This window comes from Schistocerca gregaria, chromosome 5 (assembly GCF_023897955.1).
Source record: "Schistocerca gregaria isolate iqSchGreg1 chromosome 5, iqSchGreg1.2, whole genome shotgun sequence".
In the NCBI taxonomy this organism is placed as follows: domain Eukaryota; kingdom Metazoa; phylum Arthropoda; class Insecta; order Orthoptera; family Acrididae; genus Schistocerca; species Schistocerca gregaria.
Genome location: NC_064924.1, coordinates 11,405,911 through 11,427,940, shown reverse-complemented (window position 1 = coordinate 11,427,940; position 22,030 = coordinate 11,405,911). Strand labels below are relative to the sequence as shown.

Below are 22,030 nucleotides of genomic sequence, written 5' to 3'. Positions count from 1 at the left end.
CCCATAGCACAGCCTTCGACTGTGCACAAAAGTTTTCGGCAGCTTTTGAGACAATATCTATGGCAATATTTTCTTGAAAGAAACAAAACTTGGGCATCTTTTACAACATTTTGCACTCTCTAAAGTGAAAAGACCTCTCACGCAGTTTCGATATGGATAAATTAAAGTAAAGTTGGCTGATAAAAATATACACTTAAAAAAAGAAGTGTAGTTTGGTTTTTTATACGTCTGGAAGTAATAGTAGGATAAACCTTACCAACACAAGGTTTAGAATATAAGATTTTATTCTCCTACCGCTTTCCAATCCTTTTCAAACTGAGGGCAATTTTGATGATTTATGTAGAAATGTCAAAAAATGAGTCTTTTCTTTTATCCCACTTTTACAAAGAGAGAGAGAGAGAGAGAGAGAGAGAGAGAGAGAGAGAGAGAGAGAGAGAGAGAGAGGAGCGTCTTCTGTAAACTCTTTTAAAGCATTTTCATTACAAAGGTGGTGTTCCACACCACTTAAAAAACTAGAATTGGCTTTCCGGTGCTAGCGTGTAAAACCCTGAAAAATGACAAGGGGGAAGTGCATTGAAATTGCACCTATATTTCACTGGTACTCAAATTAAATCTGATTTCTTTTACTGCAGCCTAAAATTGTTAAGTACTCTCGGAGGAAGGTAATTTCAAAGGTCCTGATCACTAGGAAGCGAGATAGTGTCAGAAGAACTTGAAAAACTTAAAAAGGTGTAGTTTTGTCACTATCCATCATGACATACTTGAGTCTGTTTTTCTGCTATAATTACAGGGACAAACTGGTTACAGATTTCAAACATAAGTGTCAAACAATGGAAAATCCAGGATTGAATGTAACAATATTATGAAAAGGATCATTGCTGCTCACCATATAGGGGAGATGCTGAGTTGCAGATAGGCACAACGAAAAGACTGTCACAAATAAAGCTTTCAGCCATTAAGGCCTTCATCAACAATACACACACACACACACACACACACACACACACACACACAAAGGCGCGCACACAAACGCATGTCTTGGAAGAGCAGTTGAGGAATGGACATGTACTGAAAGGAGGATATAAGAGGAACATAGATAAAAGGGCAACAGAGCTAATGGAATATAGTCAAATTAGATAAGAAAATCTTGAGGGAATTAGATTAGGAAATGATATATTATCAGTGTTACATGAATTTTTTCTATTTGGGCATTAAAATAGCTGATGAGAGACGATGTGTAGAGGATACAATATGTAGACTGGCAATGGTAAGAAAAGTGCTTCTGAAGTAGAGACAATTGTTAACACTGAATATGGATTTAAATGTTTAGAAGACTTTTCTGAAGGTACTTGTCTGGAGTGTACTATGTATGGAAGTGAAACATGGACAATAAGCAGTTCAGATAAGAAGAGAAACTTTCAAAATGTGGGACTACAGAAAAATGCTGAATATTAAATGGGTGGATATCATAACTAATGAGAAGAACTGAACAGAACTGGGCAGATAAGACGTTTGTGACACAGCTTGACTAAAAGAAGGGATCGGTTGATAGGACACATTCTGGGATTCAAAAATTCACTAATTTAGTACTGGAGGGAAATGGGAGGAGGGGGAGGTACAAATTGTAGAGGGAGACCAAAAAATGAATACAGTAAGCAGATTCAAAAGGATGTTGGTTGCAGCAGTTATCCAGAGATGAAGAGGCTTGCACATGATGGGGAAGGATGGGGCAGGATGCCTAGAGGGAGGGGGGAGGAGGGTAGGGGGGGGGGGGGGGCTGAACCCTAAGAGTTCTTACCAAAGCTGGCCAACACAAATTCAGTTCTCACCAAAAGCACTTAACACAAAACAAATTCTGACCGGCAGTCACAGCAACTGCTTTCATGTGCATAGAGTTTACATTTTAATGGGAACTTTAGTTCATTGGAATGATCTTATGGTATCTGTTAATATTATACTTCTCTTTGAAGTAAAGTTAACTAAACTGGAAACTCATGAAATCCACTAAAAAGTGTTCTAGAGTTCAATAGAAAGTAAGTTCCAATGTAGCCACACAACTTCATTTTTTACCTCATATCAGAATTCTCAGGTCTTAATAAAAGGAATGGTGTAGCCATCGCCTGTTTCATTTACTTGACTCCCATGTTTCATTCTGCTTGAATTAAATGAACGCTGTGTATATACAGTAAGGCACACAAATATGTGTGACGAAGACTGTGATTACAGTATGAAGGCTTTACCAGAAGAAGACTATGATTGTCGAGGATGGACCACAGTTTCGGTTGGCTGAGGATGACAAAGTAAATTAGCCAAAGCCTTGCTAAAAAAAAGTCAGGTCAGTCAACTGAAGTATGTAATAAAACTCTGGAAAAGGTATGTCAGACTGGCCAGGCAGAGGTTTCAACGCCACTCCTTAAAGAACAAGTTCACTGTCTCAATCACTGAGACCCTTTTGTTAAGTTGAGGGTGATACTATAACTACAAAGACACACTGAACTGCTTACCTTTTGATCTGAATGCTTTTTCATGTGACTCTTCAGCTCAATATACAAAGAAAATGTTGAATCACAAAACTGACACGCATACGATCGCTGCAGAGTTGGATAATCGACAGTCTTCTCAGACGCTGCATCATCAGCCTAAATAAGAACAGGATATACGGTATTATTTTACTTGCATAGACAAATAATAAAATCTCTAGAAACATTAAAATACCATGACAGGAACTTGAGGTATTCTGTTTTTGCATACAGCACCACAGAAGACTACAATTTCAACTGAAAGATATAAAATGAGAACTACACTTCTCATGTGATTCGTTGTTATACCTATGGTACCGGTACTGCTTGTGACAACTGCAACACCATATAAAGATAGAAATAAATGAATAAAATTTATTCCAATTATGAACTACAGTGATCCAACAAAATAATGAAATATACAAGGAGTTAAAAATCACTACTTTTCTTCTTTTTTTTGGGTGGGTGGGTGGGTGGGGGGTCAGGTGGGGGAGCGGCACATACGAATACATCAAGATAATTTTTTGTTCAATATGTGAGCCCTAGAGTTATTTGAACTTGTCTTATGATAATGATAATTACAGGATGCAAAATTTAAAAAAAATTACAAAATGAACAATGGCTGATTTGTAGGAAGACCAGGAAAGACGAGAAAAAATGCGTAAGATTTCACTCCTCTTGCATACTCCACTTGCATAGTATTAGCAAACAATGCTCTCCGACAAATACATAATATTAGAATTTAAAAACATACTTGCCAAAAAGTAACGATTTATATATGTACCAAAATTTATTCCTAACTGAAGCCCAAATAAAATTTGATTAGTAAATGATAAAGCAAAAAATAAAGTGAAATGATTGAGTTTTAGCAACAACATGAAATCAGCGAATATTACAAAATGTTGCATAATTTTGGATCTTTCCTGTCCCTGTGTAAAAATGTAGGGTGGTAGTTTATTGACATTGATAACTAATAGTTAGTGAGTGCTGAAACTGGATTTTGATGTTTTTCTTACTGCTGAGAGTTGTGTATTACCTTAAAAGGACAGCTGATTTCCTCAATAAAGAACTAAAGTTTTAGATGTTATGTCACACGAAATACTCTACTTCCAATGATCTCCATTGCTGTAACAGTTTTAATTGGTGATATGCAATCCGAAAGCAAAGGAAGTAGGTTACAGTACGCTTGTTTGCCCACTGCTTGAATACTGCTCAGCAGTGTGGGATCCGTACCAGATAGGATTGATAGAAGAGATAGAGAAGATCCAATAGAGAGTAGCGCTCTTCGTTACAGGATCATTTAGTAATTGTGAAAGCGTTACGGAGATGATAGATAAACTCCAGTGGAAGACTCTGCAGGAGAGGCGCTCAGTAGCTCGGTACGGGCTTTTGTTAAAGTTTCGAGAAACATACCTTCACCGAAGAGTCAAGCAGTATATTGCTCCCTCCTACATATATCTCATGAAGAGACCATGAGGATAAAATCAGAGAGATTATAGTCCACACAGAAGCATACTGACAATCCTCCTTTCCACGAATAATACGAGACTGGAATAGAAGGGAGAACCAATAGAGGTACTTAGGGTACCCTCCGCCACACACCGTCAGGTGGCTTGCGGAGTATGGATGTAGATGTAGATGACATTTCCTGATACTTTTGCACAATATATCATAAAAAAAGAGATGTATTTAGATCTTTAATACAGTGCATCAACTAAACTACATATTTTCACAGTATGATAGTATAAATTCTACTATTACGTCACGCGCCCTCTCCTACGATAGGCTGAAAGGGGAAAACAGAGTGGCCCCCATGTTGATTTATTTGTGTGTGAAGTTAAAGGGCCATACTCGATGACTCATGTTTTTACTTGCATGCTACAATAAACATCCAGTTTCATTGATACACTGTGTCACTTTGGTACAATGTGTTGTGGAAAAATAATAGGAAGTCTGAGTTCATCAACTGAAATCATTACCCATATTCCCAGTTAAAAGTGAAGATTGCTTCATTATTTTGGGAAAATGAGTCATTGTAATGGAACCAGCAAGCTTTTGAGAAATATGAAAGGAGGAACATTTAGGTCAGAGATGAATGAAACACACTGGGCTGCACCAACAAATTAGGTTAACAATTCTTATGGCCACAGATTCCTGTGTTCTGTGTTCACACCTCTAGGTTAATGTTTCAGCCAAGAGATGATAATCAACTCTATTGATGTTCACATGGCAAACAGACTGTCATGTGTATCTAGAATGTCAATTATCAACTGTGTAAGACTAGCTGAAGGGGAACAAATCCGTTTACAGTTTACTGGAGAAGCAACTTTCCAGCTATCAGGATGTATAGACAATGGTGTTTTACTGAACATAATGTACACCAAAAATAAATTGTCAGAAACCAATACCACAACTGTAAACAAAATAATGCCAAATCTGGTGAGAATTAATACACAATTCCCAAAAAAGTGTACCTAACTAGGCAAAAAATAACACTGAAACTGGCAGAAAATAACACCAAAATTGGCCATAGAAAAAAGATTTTTTTCCTGTTTCTTATTATACAATAAACTAAACTTTCCTGGCTCCTGCATTCACACAAAATAAAAATTTATATAACTATAACAATAATAATATCCGGTAACACAACAGATTGGGCTAGAACAGGAACTTAACACTTACACTAGAGACTTCCCTTTGGAGCCAACTGTTAATGTTAACAACATTTTAGGATTTTATTTAATTACAGTTCCCATGAAACTTCTAAAATGTATCTTAGGGCCAATATAATCAGAGTACTACTGATAGAATCCATAACTAAGTACCAAATAGAAGTTGAACCAGTTCCTTCTTCAGGGTGCACATGGCATTAAATGTGTAGCATAGTGTCCAGTAACACAATTATTTTTTTACCAATTTTTCAAATTTTCTCTAGCAGCAAGATGCATAGTTTTAAGACACATGGATCCTGAATTTACCTCAGAGCTTACTTTTAACATTTTTTAAGCTTTCAGTTGCAATACGCAAATTAATATTTAACTTCACTTAAATAATGGCAGAGAAAGAGTTACACAAAAAAAGGTGTGTTGTACATGACCTACAGATTGGAAACTTTTTATTGAGTGTGTGTATTTTGGTAGGTTCCACCACAATTACAATTACCTCAAATGGTACATTTCTCCAACATACTGCTCTTTAGAATTGAAGTCTGAACAGTATCTGTAGACGTCAGAGGTCAGTAACGTCAACTGAAACAAAATATTTCACTGCAATGTGCCTATCTCCTAGAGTGCCCCTAAAGGTACATCATGCTTCCAGCGCAATTTAAACTGTCTTTCTTGTAGTATACAGCATCTAACATTTTGTGGTTGAAAATTTTCAAAATTTCAGGATTCCTTCCATTATCTCTCACATTATGAATGCTATAACTCCATAGCAAAAAATAAACATAATGATAAATTTAAATTCTCACTATTCTGAAGCACTCAAGGAATGAATCTGAGTAAGTACTCAAAGGCACAGAATGTCTGCAGTGGCAGTAAACTCAAGTATGTACATCTTGTGTTTACTGTTGCTGGAATAACATGTACAGTGCTACTGTAGACCCAATTTAACATCCCCAAAATCTATGCTGTGGCATAATTATTTGCAAGTAGAAATAGAGTAAATCTTGGTGCACTTCTGCATGTTTCTTGTTGGTTTATTTATGCAATGAAAAAAACAACAATAAAAGAAATGTGTTAGGAGACTGATCTTTTCCAATAATATTCATATGAAATGTTAACAAAAATTTTAAATAATGGAAAGTCCTGAATGAAAAAACAACAATGGAAAGGCCAGACTGCTACTTGCCGCACTGAGCTGGCACTTAGTCGCACACAGGCACAACAAAAAATACTTCCGTATACATGTTCACACAGCTGCAAAATACACACATGGCCACTATCTCTGGGCATTGGAGCCCGCCTCCAGACTACAACTGTGTCTGATGTGAGCAGCAATATACTGTGGTGGGTGGGGAAGAAGGAGGGGGGGGGGGGATAAGATAGAGGCAGGTATTGGAAGGGATAAAAGGACAGGGGTGGAAGAAGATGCTGTGCTGTCTGTGGGAGTGTGCAGGGATGTGGTGGGGTCAAAATAGAACTACTAACCACAGAGTTTGGGGTGGGGTGGGGGGACAGGAAAGAGAGAGAGAGGAGATGACAGAAGCACAGAGGGGAAAAAGACTAGAAGCTGCAGTGGGATAGAAGGAGTGAGTTGTACTGGAGTGGAAGCAGATAATGGTGTAGGTAGGTAAAGGATACAGGGACTAGCAAAGGTGAGGCCAGAGGGTTTACAGGAACAAAGGATATGTTGCAGGAAGAATTCCCACCTGTGCAATTCAAAAAGCTGGTGTTGATAGGAAGAATCCTGATTGTGCAGCTGTGAAGCAGTCATTGAGATAAAGAAAATCCAGCAATTAGATGGTCCGGTGCCTCTTGGCAACTGGCTGGTGGTGGACATTCATCCAGACAAGCATCTTGTTAGCTGTAATGCCCACACATAAAGTGGCACAGTTGTTGCAGCTTAGTTTGTATATGGTATGACTGCTTTTACAGGCAACACTGCCTGCAATGAGGTAGGATGTGCTTGTGACACAACCGGTATGACTGCTTTTACAGGCAGCACTGCCTTCAATGAGGTAGGACGTGCTTGTGACACGACCATTGCGCACCTATATTTACTACAAGGATGTGAGCCACAAGGTGAGGGATTGGGAGCAGGAATGGAATAGGGATGGACAAGGATATTGCATTGGTTAGATGGGCAGGTGGTACGACTGATGTAGATAGAGAAACTGATGTAGTTATTGCTGAGGTGGAGTTCAACATGGAGGAATATGGCTTGGTGAGTTGCAGAGGACAAGGTGAAGTGAATGAAATGACAATGAAATCCAGACCATTAGCTGCTTACAAGCATTGATAGGCACGCTCCCCATGAGACCCACATTTCAAACTTACTGTCCTCATGCTACATTTGTAGTGCCCCTGCCACTATACTGCCACGGCAAACACGAGATCCCAGGTTCATGTCCCAGGAGGGGCACACATTTTCAACTGTCCCTGTTCATATTTATCAACGCCTGTAAGCAGCTGATGGTCTGGATGTCATTGTAATTTCATTCTTCAAGAGCTGCAACATCACCAATGATATCTGTTCTTTTGGACATGTCTGAAACAACAGATACCTTCTTCATATAAATAAGGCTTACCAGCCAAATGATCTTCTTCAGTGTGGATGCACTCACTTTGCTCAAACTCTTACAGGAATCATTAGATTGACTCCCGCAAGCAATGGGTACAGTGCGCAGTGGCACTACAAATATAGTGTGTGGACAGTAAGTTGGAAATGTGGGCCTCACGGGGAGCAAGCTAGAGATAAGTCTCCGCAGTCACACTATCCTCTGTGTCCTCGATGACTGAGTTGGACAGAGCATCTGCCATGTAAGCAGATCCCGGGTTCGAGTCTCGGTGGAGGCACACATTTTCAACTGTCCCTGTTGATATTTATCAACACCTGTAAGCAGCTAATGGTCTGGATTTCATTGTAATTCCATTCTTCGAGAGGTGAATGGTCACCAATGGTACCATCTTCATACAGATGAAGCTAATGTTGAAGGAGTTGTTGAGGTTCTGGAGGAATGTGGATAGGGTGTCCTCACCTTTGGTCCAGATCAAGAATATGTCATCAACTAACCTGAACCAGCTGAGGGGTTTGGTTAGGAAGCAATCCTGTAGATGGCCTGTAAACAGTTTGGTGTAGGGTGCCAATTGCTGTACCATGGGTATTTGTTCATAGGTTATGTCTCGAAGGTGAAGTAATTTTGGATTGGAGTATAGTTGGTCATGCTGACCATGATGAGGCAGTAGACCTGAAGTCAATCAGGCTTGGGAAATGTACTGTTCAATATCAGCAAGGCCATGGGCATTGGGGATGGATGTTAGTGTAGAGGGAGGTTTAACTGATAGTGACAAGCAGGGCACCAGGTGATAAATGAAGCAGAACAATATAGAATCAGTGGCATCTTGCACATGGGATGGTAGCTTATGAGTAATAGGCTGGTGGTATTAGTCCATGATAGCAGAGATTCTATCTGTTAGGGCACAATAATGCTCAAATAGGGTGTCCTATGTGGTTGGATTCATGGATTTTAATAAGCATGTAGAAGGTAGAAGTGAGGAAAAAAATAGACTCAGGGGAGAGGTTCTGAGATGTTCACTCCTCCATCCAACTGCGAGGTATGACCACTGTCCCCTAATCACCCATTGTTAACTCCATAGATTTTCATAACCTCAAAACTCGCCTCACCATCATTCCCCAAATCTCTCAACATGGGAACCAACTTCACATCTGCACAAGAAACTGCAACCAATCTCCAAAAAAAAATGATCCGCATCTCATAATCCTACCTGCCAATAAAAGCTCCACAACTGTGATTATGAATTGCTGGGATTACATTGTGAGCGACTCCACCAGTCTTCAGATAGGGAGCATGTTGGGGAAATTTAATATATTTTTGTAATTTTCTTAGAAAAACTTTATTTGAAAAAAAATACAGAATATCACTGATACACTTGTTGACTATTTTCCCACATAATCACCACCCCATGCAATGTACGTTGTGAGCCATGGCACAAGCTTCTTTATGTCCTCCTTGAAGAACTCTCCCTCAAGCTCTTTCTTCCATATCAGAATTTCTTTCTGCACTTGCTCATAGATTGAACATTTAATACCACTTGTGTGCATCTCCAGGGAGTGAGAAGATGATAATCTAATGGTGCCAAGTCAGGGGAATATGGGGTTGTGGTTCAAAACATCCTAACCTAATGAGTCCAAGAGTACCTTGGCAGCTAAGGCAGTGTGAAGACGGGCATTGTAGTACAACAAGCACACTCCTCTCATCAGCATTACTCTCCTTCTCTTTTCAATGCCCCTTTTGAGATTTTTTAAGGCCTCACTTTATCTTTGTGAGTCTGTGATAGTCCCGTGAAGTAGAAATTCGACCAAAATGACACCTTTTCAATTCCAAAACACTAAGACCATGATTGTTTTACCCAAAATTGTGGTTTTGAATTTTTTGGCAGATGGAGAATTGGCTTGACGCCACTGTGATTATTGTGTTTTTGCCTCAGGCACCTAATGAGCCACCCACCTTCACCCAGCGTTTCTTCTCCAGTCACAGTAGAGCTCAGAAAATCCTCACCTTCCAATTCAAGTCACTCAAGAAATTCATGGGTGCTATTGACTCAATTTCTGTTGTGCTGCTCTTTTACCTGTTTTGAGACACATCTTGCTTACAGCTTCTGGTATCCTAATGTTCCTGTGAGTGTCTTGTATAAGAGAAATCTGAAGCATTACGAAAACATTGCAAAAACTGTCAATCCGCAGCCTTCAAAATATTTTCCTCAGTTTTTGCACTAACTCACCAGTCAAAATGGAAAGTCTTCCACTCTTTCGTTCATCATGAAAATTTGTTCTCCCTCCACAAACTCTCTACATCATTTAAACACAATCATTATATTCATAGCACCTCCGCTGTTAACCGTTTTCATCTAGGTGTGATTCCTTCCATGAGTAGGAAATGGATCACAGCATGTGGTTCACACTTAGTAGGATGTCTTACCAACATTTGCCATGCAACTGGATACTAAAACACGAGTTAAAATACTACCGTGTTCCTGCAATGCGCTGCAGTCAGTAGAACCCCCTCTATCACTGAGTTCCGCCGTTCACTCTACTTGATCCTCCTCAACTCAACGAGCCACCTTCCTCAATGTTAACCTCCACCTCGAGGATGACTACATCAGCCTCTTTGATCACATCAGAGCTACCACCCATCAACAATACCTCAATTTCGACAGGTGCCACACGTTCCATATTGAGAAGCCCTTCAAAACAGCCTACTCATCCATAGTCGTTGCATCTGTACTGACAAGCAGTCCATCTCCAGGTCTCCCAAAGGTTTTATCGAGGCCTTTGCAGGATGAAATCACTTTCCTCAGCATACAGAGAAACAGATCTCCCATGCCTAGTTTCTCCAGTCACCTACCACCTCCCACAATATACTGTCCAGCCACTAAGGAGCACTCCTCTTGTGACTCCTGGGTTTCAACTTTCTCTTGTCATGCCCTGTAATGAGGTATGTCCTCCCCATTGTCCTCCCACACCCTCCCCCCAGTGATATTCCACCACCCATTGGCCTACCCAGTATACTTGTCCATCCCCACTCCACCTATGGTCTCACAGCTTATATCCCTGCATATCCCATACTCTCCCACTACTACCTACTCCAGCTTTGTAACAGCAATCCTGAAGCCTTTTCTAAGGCTGAGCTACCTGTGAAAGCAGCTGTGTGACTTACCAACTAAGCTGAACCATTGTGCTGCTTTCTTTGTGGGCAAAGCTGTCTATCTGCATAAATGGCAATCACTAAACTGTGGACAAGTGAAAGCTGAACCAGCCAGTTGCTGAACATTCTGTGCAACTTGATATTCTTTACTTGAATGAGTACATCACAGCCAGTGCCACCAGGATTCTTCCTACCAACTCCAGCTTTCTGAACTGCACAGGTGGAAACTCCTTCTACAACACATCCTCTGTTTCCCTAAATTCTCTGGCCTTACCTTCACTAATCTCTGTCTCCTCCACCTACCTATCCTCTTCTATGCTCCACTCAAGCACCACATGGGCATTCTATCCTACTGACACACTTAGATCTCCTTTCCCCTTCTGTCCTCTCCCTTTCTCCCTCCCCCCTAACCTCACCTCCGTCCCACAGAATGACCACCCTACGCTGTATCTAACGGCCCTATCCCATCCCCAAGGAGCTCCCAAAAGCTCTGCTAGACAGCACAAGCATCTTGCCTCACTTGTATGATGCTATTCCTCCCACTTCCTTCACCATGCCGCCTCCTTATCCCACCACCCTCTCTGGCAGATTGCTGCTCATGTCAGACACAGCTGCAGTCAGGCTCCAGCACCTGGAGCAGTGGCCATGCCCGTGCAAGTTGTGCTTGTGTGAATGGTGTGTCTTTCCTAATTCAGAGGGAAGAATTTTTTGTCCAAATGCTTAATGCTTTGGCAGTCATTTTCATTGTGTCTGCCTGTGACTCCAAACAATTTTTTGCAAACTTTGATTGTTGGAAAGTTATTAAATGGCTAATATAACTATTAAGGACAGTTACGAATAGTCCCCGGTTGTTCTGCTATTGATTGTAAACAGTCTGGTGAAGGTATCTTCATGATAATATTATTTGCAAGAAATATGTAAACAGTGAGCAATCAAAGTTCATCCAGGAGTTGGAAATATTAAGGGTGAATTGTGTAAACTAACAAATTATTCCTTTCTGTGTGAGATAGGTATTTTATTCTGTGATATACCATTAGCAACATTAAGCAATAACAATATGTTATTTTGCTGTATCTGCTGTTGTTCAAAGGAATTACACAGCTGCAGTGTACTTTTTGTATATCACTAGCATTTAAAGAAGAAAGAAAACTATATACTTACTATCAAACAGTTCTCATACAATGAGTTCAATAGTAGATGAGTTCAGTAGTACCACTACAGGTGATGTTAAAAAGTGTTCATTAACGGCTTTACACAATGTTCCTGCTGAATAATCAATGCAAAAAAACTGCAAATTGGAGATAAGTTAGTTGTAAAACAGCCACTTTACTGACTACAATTTTTTTATTTAGACAACACTGTACCTACTGAATAATTAATGCAAAAAAACCTGCAAATTGCGAGATAAGTCTGTTGTAATACACCCACTTTACAGACTACATCTTTTTTTAATTTTATCCATATTTTTCAGCTTAAAATGTGACTGTATTCAAAACATTGGAGGTTAGAATTTTTTATTTAGACACACTTTTTTTTATTCATAGGCAAATTACAGGTAATAGGCAAGGAATATAAATCTGACAAAAAGTATTTTGATAGTGTTATAACATAAATAGCGTTCAACTATTATGTATTACATCTCTATCTACATGATTCCTCTTTTTGACAAAATAAAGTAACTGGATACATTTAAAAAACACTCACCAAGCAGCAGCAGAATACAAACATAAAAGATTATAATCAGACATGCTTTCAGAGCCAGTGGCTCATTCTTCAGGTGGAATGTTTGAAGGGAAAGGAAGAGGGATGAACAAAAAGGACTGGAGAGGTCTAGGAAAAGGGATAGAGTTCAGGAAAGTCACCCAGAACTACAGGTCAGGAGAGACTTAGCCAACTGAATGGGCTAAGAAAAGACTGATTCTTGGGGGCTGCACTGGATGAGATTTAAAAACCTGAAAGCTTAAAGGTGGAAGACTGGGCAATAAGCAAGACAGAGAATACTGCTAAAACATCATGTATGAGTTAATAAGAGTGAGAAGCTAAGTGCATTGTATGTAACAGGAGTTGGAGGGGGCAGTCAAAAATAGACACGTAAGAAAATGAAAACTAAAACAGAGTGAAGAAAGTAGTAGTTACTGAGACAAAATGCTGAGATGAAAGAAATTGAGTAAATTAAGGCCAGGTGGGTAGCGAGAACCACAGACATCTTATATCGTTGGTTCCCACCTGCGAACTTCTGAGAAACTGGTGACGGGGGGAAGAATCCAGATGGCGCATGTGGTGAGCAGGCACAGAGGTCATGATTGTCATGGTGTAGAGCATGCTCTGCAAGAGGATATTATGTATTGTCCATCTACACCTTCTGCATATGCCCATTCATCCTAACTGATAATTTGCACAACTGAAGCAATACTCTATGGGCACATAATTTGATTAGACAGTTAATCTCTCATGAGGAATTGTATCAAAAGTCTTTTACACATCTAGTAATATGTAATCAATTTGAGATCACTTGTTGATACCATTCATTACTTTCTATGAATAAAGAGCTAGTTATGTTTACATGAACAATATTTTCTAAAACTATACTGACTATGTGTCAATAGACTGCTTTCTTCTAGGTAATTCATAATGGTTGAATAGAGTATATATTCCATAACCCTTCTGTAGATGTTTCATTGAGCCACCAGTTGTGTATGAGTGTTAAGTATCAGGCTATTTTATCAGTGTACTCTGATAGGAATCAAAATGGACTGGATGACTTGTATTTATTAAACGATTTAAGCTGCCCCTCTACACAGAGGATTTCAACTTCTAAGTAACTCATGTTAGCAGCTGCTCCTGATTCAAATTCTAGAACATTTACTTCATCTTCTTTGGCGAAGGAATTTTGGAAAACTAAGATTAATAACACCACTTAAGTGATGCTGTCATCGGTAATATTACCACTGATATGACACAGTGCATGAGCTCACTGTGTCTTGGCACTGGTATACTTTACACACAATCACAATCTCTCTGGATCTTCTACCATATTTCAAGACAGAGTTTCAATGTTAAAGTTGTTAAAAGCATTTTGCATTGAAATTTGCACTAAGTTACTGCTACTGTGGCAGTGTTCTTTTGGAAGATAGTTTTACAGATTTTTGCTTTGGCATTTCTAAATGTCACTGAATTACTGGCTAACCCATGTGGAAGACACCTTAATTTTCACTATTTTGACTATCATAAACTGATGCTGCAGAGTTCAGCTTTGGCATGCTAGTGTAAAAGATGTCATGAATTCAGTCAAGTAAAATATCCATGCATTTTGCCTGTTTATTTACATATATATTCAAATTTCTGGATTTTCCTTTCTGAGACACTACTTCTTCCAGATAAGTCCAAATTGAAATTCTAGATTTAGTATTTTGCTGTTTATATTGTTTCTGTATATTATTTCATCAACTGAGTTAGGACTTACATGTACACTATAACTTGTATTTTTTAGAAACTTTGGTCAACAGTGTTCTCATACAAAAACAGTTGTTACCTAATTTCATTCTGTATTTACATGATAAAAGGTACATTTTGAGAATTTTTGGATGCATAAAGTGTCGTGCATAACAGAGTTCATTGTAAATCGTAAGCTACCATTGTGTATTCTGAAAACTTTGGTACCAATATCCTTTCACAAATTTTAAGTGAGGATACTTATGTGATTAGTGGAATATGTCTACTGGTTTCTGCTAACTGATCTCTTTCTTCTAACTCAGTGATTAAATTTTTACAAACATAACCTAAATTTTGGTATTACAAATTCAACCATTGCATTGCAATATTGAAATTGTTACATGAGTTTGTTGGTGAACGTAACTTAAATAAAAGTTCAGAAACCAAGTCACATTTGAGAAATGGGTAAATATGATCGTACATTTTCCTATCTATCTTTAACAAAGCACTGGCTTACACATTATAGCTTCAGATATTTAAGAGAACTTCCAACTCTTGCAGCATAACCAATGCTGAAATTGAAAACAATATCAGTGAGGCTAATTAGAACTTAATCATTCCATATTCGGAAAAACATTGCACTAACCAAAATGCAGCTTCACAGTGAATGTAGTTCTCAAGCATGAGGTGAGTCTGCTCCTGTTCATAAGTAGTTGGACATCACTCTTATGTCTGATGAGTGATTAGCAATGGGTATTTTGGGCAAAATTAAGAAACAGGTGTACCACAGATACCTCAAGTACTACACTCTCCAATGAATACTGCCTCCTCTGCAGAAAGTAAAGGATGTATCATCTCATGTCCTCTAACCAACTATCACCTCATGTCCCCTAACCAACAAGCTTGAGGTGCTGTCACCCACTGCAACTTAAACTCTGCCATTCAGATACATTTCACTCATGTGTCCTGTGCCAACCAGTGGCAACACAAAAGATACCCCTTATGGAAATAGCAGCAAGGAATTGTTAATTATTACCTCATGCACACTGCATGCCTCAAAACCTCATCTGAAATGCCGAAGACGCCATTCTGGGCAGCCACTGAGGGACCCAGACGCCACTAACCACAGACTACAGTGCATGTCAGAGTAAACAGTACCAGTCGTATTGAATACAATATCACACTCAGGTCATCCTAATAACTGGCATTGATGAAGATGATGATGCACCTCTCAGTGTTTCGATGAAGCTCACAATTTGCAGCATTACTCCACAACAGATTGTGACCCTCTGGTTCTGAACTGAGTAGAAGGTTTGAACCAGAGACTTTGAGATTCAAAGCAAAGGTCCCCATAGATGAAACAATATAAATTCTAGTGATCAACCACTGAAGCATTCACAAAAACTTTTCAGAGTTGAAGCAGTCTTTTAAGGTACTCGACCTCGTTTGATAGCTAATGGGATATGGTGTTATTGTAACAGGAGAAAAATAACTCAAATCCACCAAGCTGCAGAAGAGACTGTGCAAGACCCAGCACTGAGCAGAAAAGTAACCAAAAACTTAAGAGTAAACTTCAGCTTCCTAGCACAAAGGTTCCCTAAACGTATTGTCACCACTGAAAGCCCCTTTAATATCCAACAATCAATTGGGATAAATACAGTGTTGTAAGTGGTAGGAGTGACATATTACAAAATGCCTTCTCTGAAAACTGCCTTGGACATATAATTCAGGAGCCCACTCATAATAGGAATATTTCAGACCTAATGGTAACAAAAAATGCAAAATTTTTCTGGTTATCCATGCTAGCAACATTGATTTCTAAGATAGAAAGAACAAAAACAAGTAGGAAGATTTACAGGTTTAGTAAGTTAGATAAAGAGACACTTGTGTCACGTCTGAGACACTTGTGTCACATCTCAAAGAGGAACTCGAAACATTTGTCTCTGGGCAGAAGCACGTAGAAGAACTGTTGCTCAAGTTCAAAAGAATAGTTGAGCAAGTTGAGCATGCCTGTTACGTGAAGCGAAGAAGAAGAACACGAAAATGATGAAAAAGAAGAAGTCATAAATTTGTGGCTGTATTGCATATTTTTTTGGCAGGGAGGAGCAAAATGTTATCTGGGATGGAGAGACACTGACAGATGTACAAATAGCTTCAGGTATGCCCCAGGAAGGTCTGTAGGGGCCCTTGCTGTTCATGTTGTATATTAATTAAAAGTAATCTCAGACTTTTTGCTGATGATGTAATTATCTATAATGAAGTACTTAATGAAAAAATGCAGGAAAATTCAATCATATCTTGTAAAGCTTTTAAAGCCAAGGATGGCAAGTTGTTTCAAATGTACAGAAATGTTAAGTTATGTACTTCACTTCACAAAATGTGTTACTTATGATTACAAAATGAATGATCCACAGTTAGACTCAGACAATTTCTGCAAATATCTGGGTACAACAATTTTCAGGGATACAAAATGGAATTAGTAATAGATAAGCCAAGTAGTAAATTCCAGATCATTGTCAGGATACTGAGAAAATGCAGTTAATCTACAAAGGAGGCAGCTGACTCATCACTTGTATATACATAGTGAGGGAACCATACCAAACAGGACTAACCGAGGATACAGAACAATTATAAAGAAGGGCAGCACGAATGATCCCATGTTTATCTGACGGGAGAGCATCACAGAAATGTTGAAAAAGTTGAAATGACATTTGAAAATACATGCTATTATCCTGTGCAACCCAACTACAAAATTTCAAAAATCAATGGAAGTGAAGAACCCAGAGATTTTTTTAGACACCATGTGAATGTGAGATTATGTATAACACTTTTAAGCAGTGACTACATACACAGCTGGAAAGGGAAGAAAGCATAATGTGATACCATTCTATGCACCATCAGCCATGCACTTCACGCTGGTTTGTAAAGTATATATGTAAGTAAGTGTAAAAATATGTTTTCTGGATTTCCCCCGTATAAGAGAAAATCATTAGGTCCAAGTCATCAAAAGTACAGCATATTAAGATGGGACAATATAAAATATATATTCAAAGCTAAGACACTTGTAACTGCAATGATGAATATCCTAACAAGAAAAATCTTAACTGGTTCAGAGCCACTGGAATAAAACAAATGAAACCTTTTATGGCCTATTCCTATTATTTCCAAGACATCAAGAAAAGTGCAATAAATGATGAATATTTCACTATTCTGTCTGCACACACATAATAAAAAGCCTGTAGAGCTTCTTGGATGTCACCTTCTAATCCTTATCTATAATCTGTTCATCATAAGAATAAACCTGATGTAAAGAAACACAAATGTGATGACTGGTCAGAAGCTGTAGCACATGTACACTGGTGGTGTTACACTCTTGGAAGTAGGTCCTACTTATGTATTAGATATCTTATTACTAAGTTAAATGAAACTTTAAGATATTCAAATGTATTAACAGCCATCAATGTTTTCCTTAATCATACTTTAGCTACATTGTTTTTATTTCAAAAATCATGTACAGTCACAGCCTCTGCAGCGCTGTACTCTGACTGTCGTGCTGTTATTGCACAGCACGAAAATGGCTGAAGCTGCTTTCTATACTGTAATGAAACACCTGCATGGAATATGGTTAAAAGGTACAAGGAAATAGGCTGGCCTTAATGTTTTTCATAAATTTATCGAGATAATTGGCTTTGAAGTTTTCCTAGCATTGTATATAATGCACTTGAAAATGAGTCATGGTCGAACATGTAGTGCAGTCAGTAACGTAAAAGTTCGTGAATCAAAAGTAGTTATTAATGCATTGGTTCAAATCTTCCTAATGTCACTTTTTTCCTTGTTTAATTTGAAATACCTACATTCATAATTATAAGACTCATCATCATTTTTTATGAATTGCACGTCTAATTGTTTCTCATTACATATTGGACGCAAAATTCCTGTTTCCATTTCAAATACAAATTCTTAATTATCAATGTTTTATGAAAGACTGTTCATAAAAGTTGTTTAAATTAAGAAAACATAACTTACTTTTTTAAGTCAAAAATGAAAAACCAAATCCTCTATATTTGGACTGTGTCCATAGTTTTATACCACAGAGGTAGGTAAGTATCGTAGAAACATGAAAAACAATCATTTTCACAGCATCGAGCACATCATACAAATGCTGCAGTTTTACATTTGGTACTGTACCATTATAATATGAATCCAACAGAACTGATCTGGAACCAAGCTGTGGGATTTGTCTAGAGAACTAACCACACTGTTAAGCTGCCAGACGTACAGCAACTAACGCAGCGTAGCTTTTTCAGACGTCACTGCCGAACGCTGGCAGGCATAGAATGGCTCGTCATAAAAGAAGAAGAGAATATGCTGCGCCTGGTTGGCTTCATGGATTCAGTTGCTGATAGGCTTGTTATCAATATAGCAGGTGATACTTCCAGAACTGAAATGTATTCTCGGATTCAGATACGGAAGGAGCTAAAAGATTACCAGACGACTCCCAGTAAATAATACCTTCAGTGGCTTCAATATTTAACTATATGGTGAAATCCATCATTACTCTCTTATGTTACACACAGCTTATGCAGAAAAATTACTCTGTGGTTAAGTCAGGAATTTTCATCATACTTGTTTTTAATTACAATGGTACATTACCTAAAAATGATAATGTGATGTGGTTTTCATCTAGTCGTCTAAGGAGCATATTGTGGGAGATTTTCAGTGTATTATTTCATTCTGCTTAAAAATTAAATGACACTCAAAGCTGTACTGCTGCTCTGCTCGTCGCTTTTGACGTACAAACTGCAGCTGGCCATGTCACTGCAGTCTAGCTGTACCACCTGACCAGCTAGTGCTGTCCAAGTTGAATGCGCTGGCAAAGCTGTTGTCCCATATTATCTCTAAGTCGATGTGCACGTAATGCACAGCACAAAACATACCTTTATTATCGTACCTGACAGTACTTGAGACAGCTTGGCTGTAGTCCCATGTGAAACGGAAATCCAATGAGGTTCCATCAAACGTGGAAGAATACATACTGCAATGTTTACATCATGTTTATTCTTATGGTGAACGGATTACAGGTACAGTTGATAGGTGACCTACATTTCACCTAATGAAGCTACCAGTCCTCAACAACTATGCAGTGTGGAGAAAATAATGACGGTTCCCTGAGGATTTTCCTCTCTCTCTCCCTCTGATAAAACTGCATTGTTCTACCATCTGCTGATAATAAGTAACACTACTTCATTATCCACATGTAGGGATATCTGCACTGATGCACCGTTAAGGCCTTTGTTGAGGAAAAAACATGGACTAAAAAGGCATAATGGAAAGAAAAAAAATGAATTGAGTTATACCCAGAACTACTGGGATGCATTAAAGTGCACAGTGCATTTATTGTTTATCAAGCTACTGAAAAGGCAAAAGAAGATTCACACACCAGTTTCAGATTACTGGAAACTCATGAAAGGAGACTGCACTGTAGGACTGGTTGGAAAATTGCTTCAGAGTGTAAAACACTAAAAGTTCATCACAGGAGTTTTAAGCATAACAAAGGTGTTTTCCACCAGATCAATTTAAACAGACTGCTGCATTCTACTACCAGACAGGAGCCTAAACTTGGATCAATAGGCTAAACACAGACATGGTAACTACCAGCTCGAAGGGTTAATAACCTGTGAAATTATAATCTGAAAGAGTTCACAATTCTATGTGGTTAGTGTACAGCTGCATTCTTCACAGTACACAATATCCATACACAACAGTGATAATACTTCTTTCTCCAATAAGGAACAGGCTGCGTCTTAACCCAACAGGGGACAGCAGAACTGATCTACCTGCAACTGGATGGATCACTTTGCTAATTTTATGTCCTTAACCCCTGTGAACTTATATGTGTTCACCCACAGCAGGTGGTTGTACATTGTACAGTTTACCTGTTTGCCTACTTATTACCTCAGTTTTCTTTCGTCAAGTGCTTAGTCAAATAAGTGGGTCTCAAATGAAATGCATACTCTGAAGAGCAAGATACTGTCGAAATTACACAAGCAATCAATGTGACAGCTGTCGAAAAGAATGACAGGTATATAGATAAGGAAAGTCATGCAGATATAGCAAAATGATGTATTTGGCCCCATTCTGACAGATGTAAGTACTTTCCAGTGTGGCTTACTACAATTATAACTAATGACAAGTTAAATATATTAAAAACAAAGATTCCAAGACTTACCAAGCAGGAAAGCACCGGTAGACAGGCACAATAAATAAAACACACAAACACACACAGAGAATTTCTAGCTTTCGCAACCGACGGTTGCTTCTTCAGGAAAGAGGGAAGGAGAGGGAAAGACGAAAGGATGTGACAAGTTAAGGTAGGATTGTCCAGCACATTGTTTGTACTGCCCAGCAAATTATTTGCACTGATACATTATGTGATCAAAAGTATCCGGACACCCCCAAAAATGTAAGTTTTTCATATTAGGAACACTGTCATGCCACCTACTGTCAGTACTCCATATCAGTGACCTCAGTAGTCATTAGACATTGTGAGAGAGCAGAATGGGACTCTCCAGGGAACTCTGAGACTTTGAACGTGGTCAAGTGATTGCGTGTCACTTGTGTCATTCATCTGTACATGAGATTTCCACACTCCTAAACATCCCTAGGTCCACTGTTTCCAATGTGAGAGTGAAGTGGGAACATGAAGGGACATCTACAGTACAAAAGCATACAGGCCGACCTCGTCTGTTGACTGAAAGAGACCACTGACAGTTGCAGAGGGTTGTAATGTCTAATAGGCGGATATCTATCCATACCATCACACAGGAATTCCAAACTGCATCAGGATCCACTGCAAGTACCATGACAGTTAAGCAGGAAGTGAGAAAACTTGGATTTCATGGTTGAGCAGCTGCTCATGAGCCACACATCATGCTGGTAAATGCCAAATGACACCTCACTTGGTGTAAGGGTCATAAACATTGGACAATTCAACAGTGGAAAAATGTTGTGTGGAGTGACGGATCACGGTCCACAATGTGGCGATCCGATGGCAGGGTGTGGCTATGGTGAATGCCTGCTGAACATTATCTGCCAGCGTGTGTAGAGCCAACAGTAAAATTCGGAGGCGGTGGTGGCATGGTGTGGTCATGTTTTTCATGGAGCGGGCTTGCACCCCTTGTTGTTTTGCATGGCACTATCACACCACAGTCCTACATTGATGTTTTAAGCACCTTCTTGCTTCCCACTGTTGAAGAGTAATTCGGGGATGGTGACTGCATCTTTAAACAAGATCAAGCACCTGTTCATAATGCAAGGCCTGTGGTGGGATGGTTACATGACAATAACATCCCTGAAATGGACTACCCCGCACAGAGCTCTGACCTGAATACTATAAAACACCTTTGAGATGTTTTGGAATGCTGACTTGTGCCAGGCCTTACCGATCTATATCAATACCTCTCCTCAGTGCAGCATTCCATGAAGAATGGCCTGCCATTCCCCAACAAACATTCTAGCACCTGACTGAATGTATGCCTGCGAGATTGGAAGCTGTCGTCACGGATAAGGGTGGACCAATACCATATTGAATTCCAGCATTAACGATGGAGGGTGCCATGAATTGTAAGTCATTTTCAGCCAGGTGTCCGAATACCTCTGATGACATAATTTATGTTTTTCTATGTTTGCC

The 22,030-nt window shown here is 39.0% G+C and overlaps 1 protein-coding gene across 1 annotated transcript in view; it reads right to left on the bottom strand.

Moving 5' to 3' along the window:
• LOC126272638 (zinc finger protein 761-like) overlaps nucleotides 1-22,030 on the bottom strand; it is a 355,681-nt gene that overhangs the window by 109,320 nt on the left and 224,331 nt on the right. Inside the window, exon 11 of the mRNA XM_049975612.1 lies at nucleotides 2,505-2,639. Coding sequence (XP_049831569.1) covers nucleotides 2,505-2,639 — 135 coding nt within the window. The remainder of the gene's footprint in view (nucleotides 1-2,504; nucleotides 2,640-22,030) is intronic.